Here is a 13,435-nt window from a genome sequence, read left to right as displayed (position 1 = left end):
CACAAACCTTGGAGACCACGATTCCAGGGACACTCACGAGGGCTTCTCCAGCCGATTTCTCTCCCACATCAGTGGGAAAGACTTTCTCTGAATGAGTCACAGGAATTAGGTGCCTTGAATCCCATGACGCCACTAGGATGAAGGTTTTGTGAGCTACGTAGGGAAACGGCTGGCGCTCTAAAATGCCAACTCAGATAAGCAATTAGGTAACATATCCCAGGGACTGACCATTGTAACCAAGTTGGGTGACTCATAGAAAGCCTTTCTCTTGACTTACTTACTTTGGTTGTTTCAACGAAGAGCTCTTTAATTAGATGGTGATTATGACTTAATATGTGCTCTGTTAACTCGAGTACAGGATTCCAGGATGAAGGATTTTTTTTTTTTTTTTAAATTAAAGTTCACTGTGGTAACCATCAGGGCTGTTCATAATTTTTCTGGTTCTCCTCTCCTTCCAGGCATGTGGCAGCACAGCACTTCCCTGTTCTCTTAGAGTTTAGGCATGGCCAGATGATTTGCTTCGGCCAATGAAATATGAATGCAAGTAATATTATTTTTAAATTGTGAATGCCAATTCCAAATTTTAATCTGTTTGGTCCCATCGCTTCATTGTAAACTGTAATCCTACTAGGACTCAACTCTTCTCTTATTTTGCTACTAATATTAGTTTGATCTGCAAGTGAAAGCTTGGGGACCATCCTGTAAGGGGATCTGGATGAGAAATGACTTTGAGGAACTTCAATGTGCAAAGATATATTGCTTTCAAAGCACAGCCCGCTTGGGGTCAGGTGATGGATGGAGTTTAAACAATCATTATTTTTCAAAAATAGTGGTGCTTACCTTTAGAATTCTGGTGGGTTTTATGAAAGGAGATATTAGAAAATAAACATGAAATTGTAGAAATAAATCTCTATAAAAGTTTAAGTTCTTTTAACCTTTAAACCCCATCTATGTATGGATGGTGAGGGACGATACTGAGTCCCTTGAGTTTTGTGCCTGAGTTGCTACTAAACAGGTTTGAAAGAGAAGCGGAGAATAAGACAAGCCCCAAACTGACACTGTGTGCAAATGCGTGAGTATGTGTATAGTTTGTTTTTCAAATTTGAAGAGACTCGACTACAGCACCAGCTGTCACACTGATACCTACTTGGTAGGGCTGCAGGTGTGCAGGGCCTTCAAGTGCGGCTTCCAGGTTGCAATGGAAACAGATTTCTCATCAGCTGCGTAACTACGCCAAACACACTGCATGTGATATACATGGGGACATAAAAAAGAAAAATAAAAGAGAGAAGAAGATAGAATGAAATAAAAGGCTATTATTAAGTTAATACATATGAAGAATATTTTCCTTGTCATACTTAGGGTGACAGCCACTTTGCCATTTTCCGCTGGCTATTAAACATACTCTGCCACACCAGTAGAATTGCTTTTCAAAACAACTCACACCAAAGAACAAAAAACTAAGAAGTGTAACATGAAGCAATTTTGGAATTGGTTGGGGAAAGCTATGGTATTATCTGGGGTAAACTACCTGAGCACGAACATGCACTGCAGGGCCCAACTGTACATCTTTAACTTTGTTTTTTTCAATCCTTACCCGACAATACTTTTTCTGCTGCTTTTCAGAGAGAGTGGAAGAGAGAGAGAGACAGAGAGAAACATCGATGTAAGAAAGAAACATCGATTGATTGCCTCCTGCATGCACCCCGACCAAGGGATCAAGCCTACAACCGAGGTATGTGCCTTTGGCCAGAATTGAACCCAGGACCCTTCAGGCTGCAAGCTAACGCTTTAACCACTGAGCCAAACCGGTTAGGGCCAACTGCACATCTTTAATCACTACTTTCTAAGATGAATGGAAACAACTACTGAAAACGCACAATGCAACTAGTAAATTAACTAGTAAACTAGCTAGTAAACTAATGACCACTAGGGTATGTTAATGATTAGTGAAATTCCACGAAGTTGAACTATGCAACACTTCTAGTGCTAAAAATGAAGATAGTGATAATAAAAAGCAGGGCTAAACAAGATAGAGGAAAATGTATTCTCTAGGAATATAACTGGAAAGCACATAAGGATTTCATGTCATGGTCTAAGAGCATGTTTGCGGCTCCTTGTTGTAAAACATAAGCTCTGTCCACTTCATATAATTATGCCTGACATATATAATATGAAGTATTTTCATGCAATCCTTGCAGAGTGTGAATTAAGACCTCCTATTTTATAGATGAGAAAATAAAGGCTCAGATAAGATTAGAGGTTTACTCAGGGTTGGTAGGATTGACATTATCTCAGGTGGCCTGGCTCTTGCTTTTGGAGTTCTTTCACTGTCCTTCGCTGACTGCTTGCTGACTGTTGGAAAGCTTCCCTCTAAACTGTCCATTGCCTGAACTGTCCATTCCATATAGATTTTGGCAAATCTCTTCCTTTGTAGTAAGTCTGAAAACATTTCTAATGACCAAGTGTTTACTCCAAAATCCTGAGAGAAATTTTAAAATAATAATTCATAAATGAAAGCAATCTATGTGGAAAATTCACTTAAACAAGTCATATTCCTACTACAAAACCACCATTCACAATTGTGAAACCTACAATGAAGAAAACAGTGATCTAATAATGTTCCTTTTCCTGAGAATATCATTGAGTAAGTGTGTGCTGAACAAAAAGTTAAAAATCAACACAAGCACTTTGGAAAACTGTCTGGCAGTTATCTCTCAAAGCTGAACACATACAGACCCTATGACGTAGCCACACACTCCTACATATATACTTGTATGTATATGTTTACACATGTTCACTGAAATATATGTACTATAATGCTGAAAACAACACTAATCTTCATAAACCAAAGCTGACATGCTCAAACACCTATCAACAGGAGAATTAGTAAGTATACTGTGAATATTAACATAATGGAACAATACACAGTAAGAGTACACTATAGCTACACTCAAGAATATGCAGGAGCTTTGCATGAATAATGGTGAGTGAGGGAAACAAAGACACAAAAGAGTACATGCTGTGTGATTCCATTTCCATAAAGTACATAAAAAACCCCCTCAGGGGAAACAAATTTTTAAAAGGGAGCACAGTGGTTACGCTTGGGGGACAGTGATTGAGAAAAGGTACAGAAAGGTCATATTCCGTTTCATTATCTGGGAGATGGTTACATACACCAGAGTGCTCAGTTCTTTTAGGATATGTGCTCTTTTCTGTATGTACATTACACTTCAATAAAATGTCCAAGAAGTGATATTAAAAACTAAAAAAATATATAGTAGGACCTGAGGGTTTTTTAATATTATTAAGAAAGGCTTAAATAATTGAAGCAGGGCTCCTTGCCTAGAGCCTTGCTCATATGGCTCATGTTGATTTATCTTAGAAATCTGTGAAATCTGTGAAAACTTATGCTAAGCATTTTGGCATCTTATAGAGAATAAAGCAATTATCACTGTATCAGTGTTAGTTTTTGCAAATATTGTTCAAACACAATTTACAGAGTGGTCTAGAGTAATCAATGAAAACACATGGATATATTATCGCAGCTTCTTCTGTAGTGAGGCCCAGAGAGCCTCCATTGCCGCAATGGTATATAGATGGCTGCTTTAATTAACAATTGTCATAGAAGGCACCATATAGACATGAACTCAGATACTTTGAAAGCAAGACTCATGAAGAACTAGGAGCACACAGCAGGTCTGTGCATTATTAGATACCAGTAAAAAAAATCCACAACAACACAACAAAAAATGGGACCAAGACATCACCTGCCAATGCTGTAAAGAACTGGGAACAAAAGAGGCCACTCTTAGAAAATTGAAGATTTTCTTGACAATGCAACCTGGCTTCTTGCTCTTTTTCTATCAAATTGATCTCAATGGCTAAACTCTTATTACTTTCACTACCCTTTCCCTAAACATGTCTTGAAAATGGAAGGTACAGGAGGAGCAAGTGGCATCTACCTCAGGGCTGATATTAGTTAACAGTCAAAGTGGAAATGTAAAGTGTAACTCTATTACTCTTATACTCTATTAACTTTGTCCTGTCCTTAGCTCTATCTCTTCTAGAAGCTGAACCTCAAAACCACAACCATAAGATCAAGTAGCTAATATTCCCATAGTTCAAGCCAAAATCACATAGTGCTTGTTAAGAAAAAAATAATATCCCAGAGGGATTTAATTTACATGGACTATATACTCCAAAGGACATGTCAACATGGAGCAAAATGAAAGCCAAATTTACCACTTATCAGGTGACTTCAGAGCTCTAGGCAGCCAAACAAATCAAAATTTGGTCTATAATTATAATGACAATATCAATATAGTTAATTTTTTAGGGAGTATTTAGTTTGTATAATCTTGAGTATTACAACTATGGCACATTTGACCCTTTCTGCAAATTTTAATTTCAGCTGGCCATCCAAAGGTATAATTAACATGGAACTGATTATTTTCAGGGTACACAAGAAGTCAGAGATATAAAAGATTCAGGATGAAAAACAGTAATCCCTTTCTCTACCTTGCTTCTCACTAATTATTGTTCCTTAGAGGTTACTGCCTTTGATTCTTACAATTGTTGCTATTTTTAGGAATCTTAATTTCTAAGGATTGTTCTCATACTTAAAAAATTTCTTGATTTTTGAATTTTAGGCGCTATCAATTAACTTCTTACCACGAAAAAGAATGATATCCTACTTACACACTCACTCTCTTCCCTTCCTCTCATTCTACCAACAATTTTTAGTTGTTACTATTTAGTGTTTGCTTTATTATAACTCTGTAACCATATATATATATGGCTACAACTGCTGCTCTTTGAAAGGAGTAAAGGATCCAAATTCAGATACTAGTGATTTGAGTCCTACCTCTTCCTAGGCTTGTCCTTAGTATCAAGTGACATAATGTATTAGAAACATTCTGCAGACTAAAAAGCACTTCACAAGTCTTAGGTGTTATTAATAAAAGTTGTGACATTTGGGCAGGTATTCAAAACGTTGGTGAGAGCTGCTTTCTTTTCCCAGACTGCTCCACTTGAGATGAAAAGTTAATTTAAATGAATCATGCAAAGATATTGACATGGCTAAATTTGCTGCAAGCTGCTGGGGTAGGTTTTAAACTTTTCCCTAAAACCCTGAAATGCTGGTTAATTTAGTTGTCTCGCCAACCAAATGACAAAGCAATTTGGGCATTTTGGTGCCCTTTTAGAAAGATAGTTGCTCTGGCTTAAAACTAATGACATTGCTCTTGATCTGGATGCTTTGTGTGTTCAGCAAACCAAGGCAGGTTTATTGGGTGAGAAAATAAATGGATCAGCAAATGAGGCTTGCTTTTCAATCTAGTGCATCCTTAAAAATAAATTTCTATAATATATAATCAAGGTTTAAAGCCCTGAATTCTGGCTAAGGATTATCAAGGAGGAACAGTGAATACATTTAATTATATTATTATTCCTATGACTAATAGATAAATTAATTGCATTTGGATGGGGGAAACAATTGCTTTTTAAATTAGTAGATTCTACTTTGATTACTGAAACTATGATTAGGCTTTAAAGGTGTTCTTGAGTATTTCAAGCCTTTCATATATATTTTTCCTCTCCCTTTTAATTCTTACCCAAGGATATGTTTCCATTGATTCTGGGGAGAGGAAGGGGGGAGGGAGGAAGAAACATCAATGTGAGAGAGAAACATCAATTGGTTGCCTCCCCTACTTGCTCCAAACTAGAGATTGAATCCACAATCCGGGTCTGTATCCTGATTGTGAATCCGACCGGCGACCCTTAGGTGCAAGGGACAAGGCTACAGCCAATTGAACCAGCCAGGGTTCAAGCCTTTTATTTTATAGTCTTTTTTATTCAGAACAACACATGAGCCAAAGTTTTAAGTAAAAGAATTATTAATGATTTCACTCCATTGTTACCCTACTTTGTACAAATTCAATCATTGATCACAATATGTTACATAACTGAGTTCCATAAAAGAAACTTCTTGATCTCCAGGCAAAACTGTTCAGTTAGCCTCTTTACCTTTTATAGATTACCTAAGATGAAGGCATTGCCTTGCTTAGGCTGTGGACATATAAATGTCTCTGGTGCAATGACTTTCTGCAGGAATAGTAGTCTATTTTCAAGTTTAGTTGGAAATTGTTTTTGCACAGTTTAGTAGTTGATAATGATAAGTTAGATTAGGAAAGTTCCTCCTATTAGTCTCTATATCTGCCTTGTGCAATATGATGGCCAATAGCCACACATGGCTATTGAACACTTGAAATGTGGCTAGTGTCACTGAGGAATTGATTTTCTAAATTTATTTATTTATTTTAAAATATGTCTTTATTGATTTCAGAGAGAGGAAGGGAGAGGGAGAGAGAGATAGAAACATCAATGATGAGAGAGAGTCATTGATCGGCTGCCTCTTGCATGCCCCCAACTGGGGATGGAACCCGCAACCCTGGCATGTGCCCTGACCAGGAATCAGACTGTGATTGTCGATGCCCATGCTGGCTGGGCGACTTTCTAAATTTAAATAGTCAGTACATCTGAAACTAATATAATCTTATATGTCAATTATATACTTCAATAAAAAATAGAATGGGAAAAAAATATAGCTAGTGGTCACTGCACTGGGCAGCACAACTCTATATCATCACAAGGAATGTATGCATAGAAATCCCTCGGAGGGCTCACTTTCTAACAGAATAGCTAATACTCTAAGATGTTTGTTTTGATACAGAGTCCCCCTTTCATATCCAGAGGTATCAAAAGTAGTTGTATTTTGAGTATGTGTTGATTGAGAAAACATATAGTAAAAAGCTCATAAATAACTTAGTAAGGGTTTTAAATAAATCTGAACTTTTTTCATGAACAAGTAGTCAAGATATATCATTGGTTCCAGACATAGCCAGGGCTCGTTGCCTGGATGGATGAAAGGAACCCAGAGAATCACTTCTACATTCACAGGTTGGAAAACATTGTTCTGGAATTAAAATAAGAAATAAATAAAAAGGATAATTAAAAGATAAAAACAGTAAGGAGAAAAGTTCTTTAAAAGTATGCAGACACCTTCACGATAAGTTAAGAATCAAATGATGGGGGGCTATCAGTTCTGAGGGGCAGCTGTGTGCACACTAGAGTGTGTGACACCTCTTTCATCATTTGGCTTTAGATCTTAAACTCCTACCACTTAGGGATCTTTTCCTTCAAGAAAACAAAGCTTACTTTATCTTTAGTGCTCTTTTAAAACCTGGAAATTAAAAAAAAAATAGAGACTCTCAGTGGTTCCCATTAGAAGTCATGCCCAATGGTCAATTTCCTTGTCAGTAGTTGCAGAATAACTTGATTTAAAAATTAATATCCTCAGTTAGTGATCAGATACAAACCAGATCTCTTTCATAATACAACTGAACCATGCTCACTCCCTTTCCCCCCTTGCTCCATTTCTGTTGGAGGTACTTCATATTACGGGCACAGGTAAAGGCTAAGGGTAGGGTTGTGTAGTGGTTCCCCAACTCCACAACACACCCACTTAAACCTACAGTCTAAATTAAAACAATGTGCATGTTACTACCTCATGGAGACAAGTCTCCAGCACCTCAGATTGACATCCCAAGCCCCTTAGTTAAAAGTTCTGGATCTCTGGCAGGAAGGGAGGAAACTAGATTGTATAATCATTGTGTCCATAATTAAATACCAAATCCATCCTGTGGATCTATAAAAAGATAGATTTTGTTTCTTAAACAACTTGGTTCTAGGATGGTGCTACTTCCACAAGATACGGATGACAAAGGAGGAACATTCCTTTTAATGCTGAAGCAAATCCTGAGTTACAGACAATAAAACAAAATGTTAAGCTATAAATTATGTTAGCTTTCAAATAATATGCTTATGATTTCATATTCTCAAACATTGATGTATTCCATAATCCCATCAGCTCTTAAAATAACTATTTCAAGTAATTGCTCTGGATGGCATTAAAAGTGATTCCACAGGTACTAAACCTTGACATTCTAAACAAATACGTTGTTCTGCAGATCAGTGGCATCCATCTGGCTGGAGAAAGTAATTGTAATGCAGGGAACAATTCCATGTTCTGCTCCATCACTTAATGATCAATTACATTTCACTGAGTAATTCATAAGACATATTGGGTTATTCCAGGAGCAACACAGCTGCTAACCTCGGCATGGCCTTGCTGGCGTGGCTAATTAACCTGAACAACTGGACTATTTACTGAAAATATATATTATTTTTCTGTTGGGGGACATTTGCTCAAATCCAAGAATGTATATTAAGTTAAAGCTTCATTTAAACAAAACAAAACAAAACCACACAGCAAAACAAAACAGTAGCTCTACAAAACAGTGGAGCACAGAGATTGGAAAATGACCCGGCAAGCACTTACAGAGACAGATGTTGCCATCTGCCTATTACACTGACATTTACCTGAATGAGGTTGGCAGCTGGGTTCCTTCTTTTCTCAAAGTGTTTCTGGCGGTGCTGTTCTTGTACTTTTAATGCGAACCCTGAGCCAAGAATGCCCTGGAACAAAATACAAAAATAGTACTCAAGCTTTTTTTTTTTCAAAAGCAGTGTTAAAAATACAAAAATTAAAAAACCAACAACCTCTAAATTGAGCCTGAGAAAAGATAAACAGTATGCAACCTGTCCATAAATATTAAAACAAACTTATTAAAACAAACACTGTTAACCTCTATTATAATACCAGTGGCCAATGATGGCAATTTGTTGGGCAGGACAGCCTAGAAATATAAGAGCTTCTGTTCTTTAGTACATTAACCAGGCATTGACATTTATTGTCTCTTATGATATAGTAGAGGTGTCTTAATTACAAATAAAAAACACCATTTTAAAGATGTCTTTTATATGGATTTCTCTGTACCATTTCTCTCTGCCTAGAGTCAATGGTCCTATCCAGTAATGGAATACGGAGGACATGGATTCCTGTTTTGGACCGAGGTGGATTTTAAATTTGGAACAGTTAAAGTCTTGCTGCTGTGGACATGGGAGTTTTTCTAGCACTTTGATGAAACAACTGAATTTTCTATTTGTGATATGGGGGGTGGGGGGAGTATTTAAAATCTGTCCCAGTTTAGTCTTCCAAAGTAAAGTGAAAGAGGGATGGTGGTGTTGGGGGAAGGACAATTTTCCAGATGAGACAAATAAAGACTCAGTTTTGAAGACATAGAAGGTTTTCCATTTTGCCTGTTTGTACAATAAAGACAAGAGCCTGGGTTATTATTGCAAAGACATTCCTGTTTCCCTGAGTTTTAATCTCCCACTTTTGGCATTCCTTACCTTTTTGGTTTTGGCTCACCTATTCAGATTTTGGGGTTAGTAAGATTAGTATGTCCCTCTTATGTTTATGTTAATTTTTTGGCTGGTTTGCTTCCTTCTGCATATCATCTTGATCTGCCAAAATTCTGGCTCTTTGAAATGCTCCCCTCTCCTCAGTTTTCTTTGGTCTAACATTGTGGAATCAAGATGCTGTGTGTCAGCCCTGGTTGGCTTTTGGAGCTTGCTAAATTCAATCTCCAGGCTTTGTAAGTCTCTGCTTTATTGGCATGGGACATAGAGCTCCACTGCTTTCAAGTTCGTGGATTTTACTTGCTAGCTATAAATTATTTGCTTTTTATTAAACTTCAAGGGGTCTAACTGTTTGGTGAGATACGGGTGTCTGATAAACACTAAGTGACTATTCACCACAGATAAGGAATAGTTGTTTTTTTCTTCTTTATTTCTTTTTTTTTTTTAAAAATATCTTTACTGATTTCAGAGAGAGGAAGGAAGAGGGAGAGAGAGAGATAGAAACATAAGTGATGAGAGAGTCATTGATCGGCTGCCTCCTGCACGCACCCGACTGGGAATCAAGCCCGCAACCCGGGCATGTGCTCTGATGGGAATCGAACCCCAATCGCCTGGATCCTAGGCCGATGCTCAACCGCTGAGCCACGCCCGGCCAGGCTTTTCTTTATTTCTTTAAAGTAGCTCAAAGATAGTATCGCCTGCCTGGGGAGGTGGTGGGTTTCTCTTCTTTAGGAGGTGGTAGGTCTCAGCTGGATGAAAACTTGGCTAAGATATTTTTGGGCTCTAGATAACCTTTAACCTTCCTTCTTATCTTGAGAAGCCACAATTCTGAATACATCTGTGACAATAACCAGATAATAAGTAATGTGATCACAGTAGTCCTCCCGGTTATTCACGGGGATATGTTCCAAGACCTCCAGTGGGTGTCTAAAACCACAGATAGCACTGAACATTATATATACTGATTTTTTCCTATACATACATACCTATGATAAAGTTTAATTTATAAATTAGGCACAGTAAGAGGTTAACAACAACAGTGATAAAAGAAAGCAATTATAACAATATATTGTTATATAAGTTATGTGAGTATGGTCTTTCTCTGTCTGATAACTGGTTTGATAACAGAGATGATGCCTAAGTGATTAATTGAGGGGGGGTAAGGTTTATAGCTTGGGTATGCTGAACTAAGTCCCAGGCAAGACGAAGCACCAGGGTAGGAAATTTCATCACGCTATTCAGAATGGCATGCAATTTAAAAGTTATGACTTGTTGATTTCTGGAATTTTCCATTTAATATTTTCCAATCAAGATTGACCATTGGTAACTGAAACCACAGAAAGTGAAACCGCAGATAATGGGGGAAAACTGTGTTTAAAATACAGTTAAATGATAATACTATTTGCCATTAATGAGCAATGATCAACTCCATTATTAGGATAAATGACAGTATCATAAAATTAGAAATTATATTGTAGGTCCTGTTTTCCATCTATGGCTCAGAGACTGTCTCTTGCTAAGATCTTCATCTCACACAGGTTGTGATTGCACAAACGAAACTTTATAAAAATCTGGACTGTACGAGCTTGTTTTTAGATTTAAACATTTTCCGCCATTTGGAGATTAGAAAAATGGCCCTCCCTTTCCAAATCCAAATCAACTATAGTCATTCCTAACTCTTAAATTTTTTTCTATTTAAGATCGCTTAGGAAAGATTTAGTTATTTTCCTTTTGATGTCAATTTTCATGAAGTATAAACATGTAAGAGAATATGAAACATTAGAACTTATAGCTCATATTTATACTATGTATTATGTGTAAACCATTCATATGCAACATAATTCCAATTGTGTAGATATTGAATTAACAATAGCTACCATTTTGGAACACTTAGTGTGTGGATGTGGGGTTCAGGGTTAAGTCCCCCCCCTTTTTAAAATATATCTTTATTGATTTCAGAGAGAGGAAGGGAGAGGGAGAGATTGAAACATCAATGATGAGAGAGTCATTGATCAGCTGCCTCCTGCACGCCTCCCACCGGGGATCGAGCCCACAACCCGGGCATGTGCCCTGACCGGGAATCGAACTGCGAGCTCCTGGATCCTAGGTCGATGCTCAACCTCTGAGCCAAGTCTGGCTGGGCCGAGTTAAGTCCTTTTTGAAAAATGAAGACAGGCCCTACAAATCACAGACTTAGCATCTGGCAAACCAACTAAAATGTGCTGAAAGTCATATTGGCGTTGCTTAGAAACATGTGTTAGTCGATGGTAAACGTTTGCTACATATCTCTTGCTCCAGACTGTACATTACAACAGTTATTAAACCAGGTCTGCTCAACATCTCATTTTGGCTCCATTCCAATTTTCTTCCACTTCTTGTAGTATACAGCAGAGTGAAACTAATTGGAAGTCTGTTAAAATAAAGTCTATTATGTATATATATTAATGCAAGTATATATATATATACCCATATATAACTTACGTATATATATAAAATTTGTGTGCTAGCCCTTCAAATATTAACACCAACAGATACATATTCTTAGAAATTGAGTTTTGTTTTAATCCATTTTCTAAGATCACATAACCTACATTTTTAGATTTTGAGTTTTAGTATTATGCTGAGAGGTGCTACATAAATACCATGGAAAGAAATACATGTTTTGGTAAACATTTAAAATATTTATACCTGTTATCTTGCGGCTTAAATCAGCCTAATATGTACCCCACACATGGCAAACAGGCTGGACTGAAAGCTACCCTCGCAGGAGGGAAGGGAGTTTCCTGAAGCGGAGAAAGCCCTGTCCCTGTCTCTGCAGGCACATTAGCCCTGGGACGCAGTGGGTCTCAGGGAAAGTAGCCTCCCAGAGGAGCCTGGGAAGGGTGACCCGTATGCTTCTGTGATGTGCAGGAGAGGCCTTCTGCTTTGAGGGAAAGATGGGAAAAGGCTCTTCTCTTTCAGGTTTCCTGGGTGGGAGAAATCCCAAACAGTGGTGACCCACAATCCACCTCCAGCTTTCTTAGCAAAATGCCAAAGCCCTGTCCTAAATCTCAGACAGCTGGTGGGCTGGCAGGTGCACACAGTGGCATTTCCAGCCACCTTGTTTTATTAATGGTATATATGAACAATTAAGGCTTTCATTAAATATATAAGAACTCTGCACCTAGTGTGAAGTTGCAGGAAAAAGATCTATGGTAAAGTTTACTTTTCTTGGCATTGTTAGGGAATGTTCTATTCTGTGCAAGCACGTTTTTAGATTTCCAACACATAGTAATTTAATTGGCATACATAAAAATTATAATCACTTTATTGGGAAACATTTCCAAGAATGATTAGTCTCTGACTTTGAACTTAACAGAGTGACCCAGTTTAATCTCCCTGGGAGGGTCCAGAGTTTCATGATGGGGAGATCTGGTACTTCTCTGTGCTGGGTGAAGCTAGCTCCCAGAGGTGCGGTGACCCTCACATTTGGAGCACTTACATCTGCTTGCTTCTTACAGATTTTCTATTCTTCCCCTTGTTAGTCTTTCACTGTCTCTTCCTGTTGTAGTGCTTGTTCTATCAGCCTACCTCTATGCTTGCTGTTTAATCTTCAAGGAATTGTGAAACTACCAAAATTTTCTCTAAATTAAGAAAAGTTCACGCATAGGTCTTGAGAGGCTCGCTGAGGACAGCACATACACTGTTGTCGATTTTAACAGCCCAGAGGTTGCCTGCTTCCCTGTTTGTAGGTTTCCACTGAATCAGAGTTGCTACACATTTGGTCATAGGTTAAGTATAAACACAAAAGCAACAGGTATTTTGTGCCATTATTTTTGGGGAAAAAGCCCAAGGCTGCACTTTATTGCTTCCAAAGGTATTTTCCTGTAAGGAATCTAATTATGGAGTGAATCGCTACTCTGTTCTAAATTGTTGAGATCGCCAGATAAGTTGACTCTGGATAAGTGAGATGTTTTGACTCTCCTTGATTTAGTCATTTCACAACAGGAAACACATACATCTGGATTCATATAGGAAAAAGGTGTGCTTTTTTTATGTCAAGCACTGGACTGACATTATCACATAGGTCTTCACAAAATTTCTCAGGGTGTAGTAATTCTTCATCCATTAT

General features: G+C 37.8%; 1 protein-coding gene across 2 annotated transcripts in view; it reads right to left on the bottom strand.

The window, feature by feature from the left end:
• Positions 1-13,435, bottom strand: part of KCNQ5 (potassium voltage-gated channel subfamily Q member 5) — a 450,687-nt gene that overhangs the window by 67,960 nt on the left and 369,292 nt on the right. For both annotated transcript variants that reach the window (XM_081140487.1, XM_081140488.1), the window contains exons 7-8: positions 8,443-8,538; positions 1,148-1,242 (exon numbers count right to left, since the gene is read on the bottom strand). In XM_081140487.1, coding sequence (XP_080996613.1) covers positions 1,148-1,242; positions 8,443-8,538 — 191 coding nt within the window. The remainder of the gene's footprint in view (positions 1-1,147; positions 1,243-8,442; positions 8,539-13,435) is intronic.

This window comes from Miniopterus schreibersii (genome assembly GCF_964146895.1).
Source record: "Miniopterus schreibersii genome assembly, chromosome: 6".
NCBI classification, from domain to species: Eukaryota; Metazoa; Chordata; class Mammalia; order Chiroptera; family Miniopteridae; genus Miniopterus; species Miniopterus schreibersii.
The sequence above is the reverse complement of the archived record's forward strand: the minus strand, read 5'-3'. Positions and strand labels throughout refer to the sequence as shown.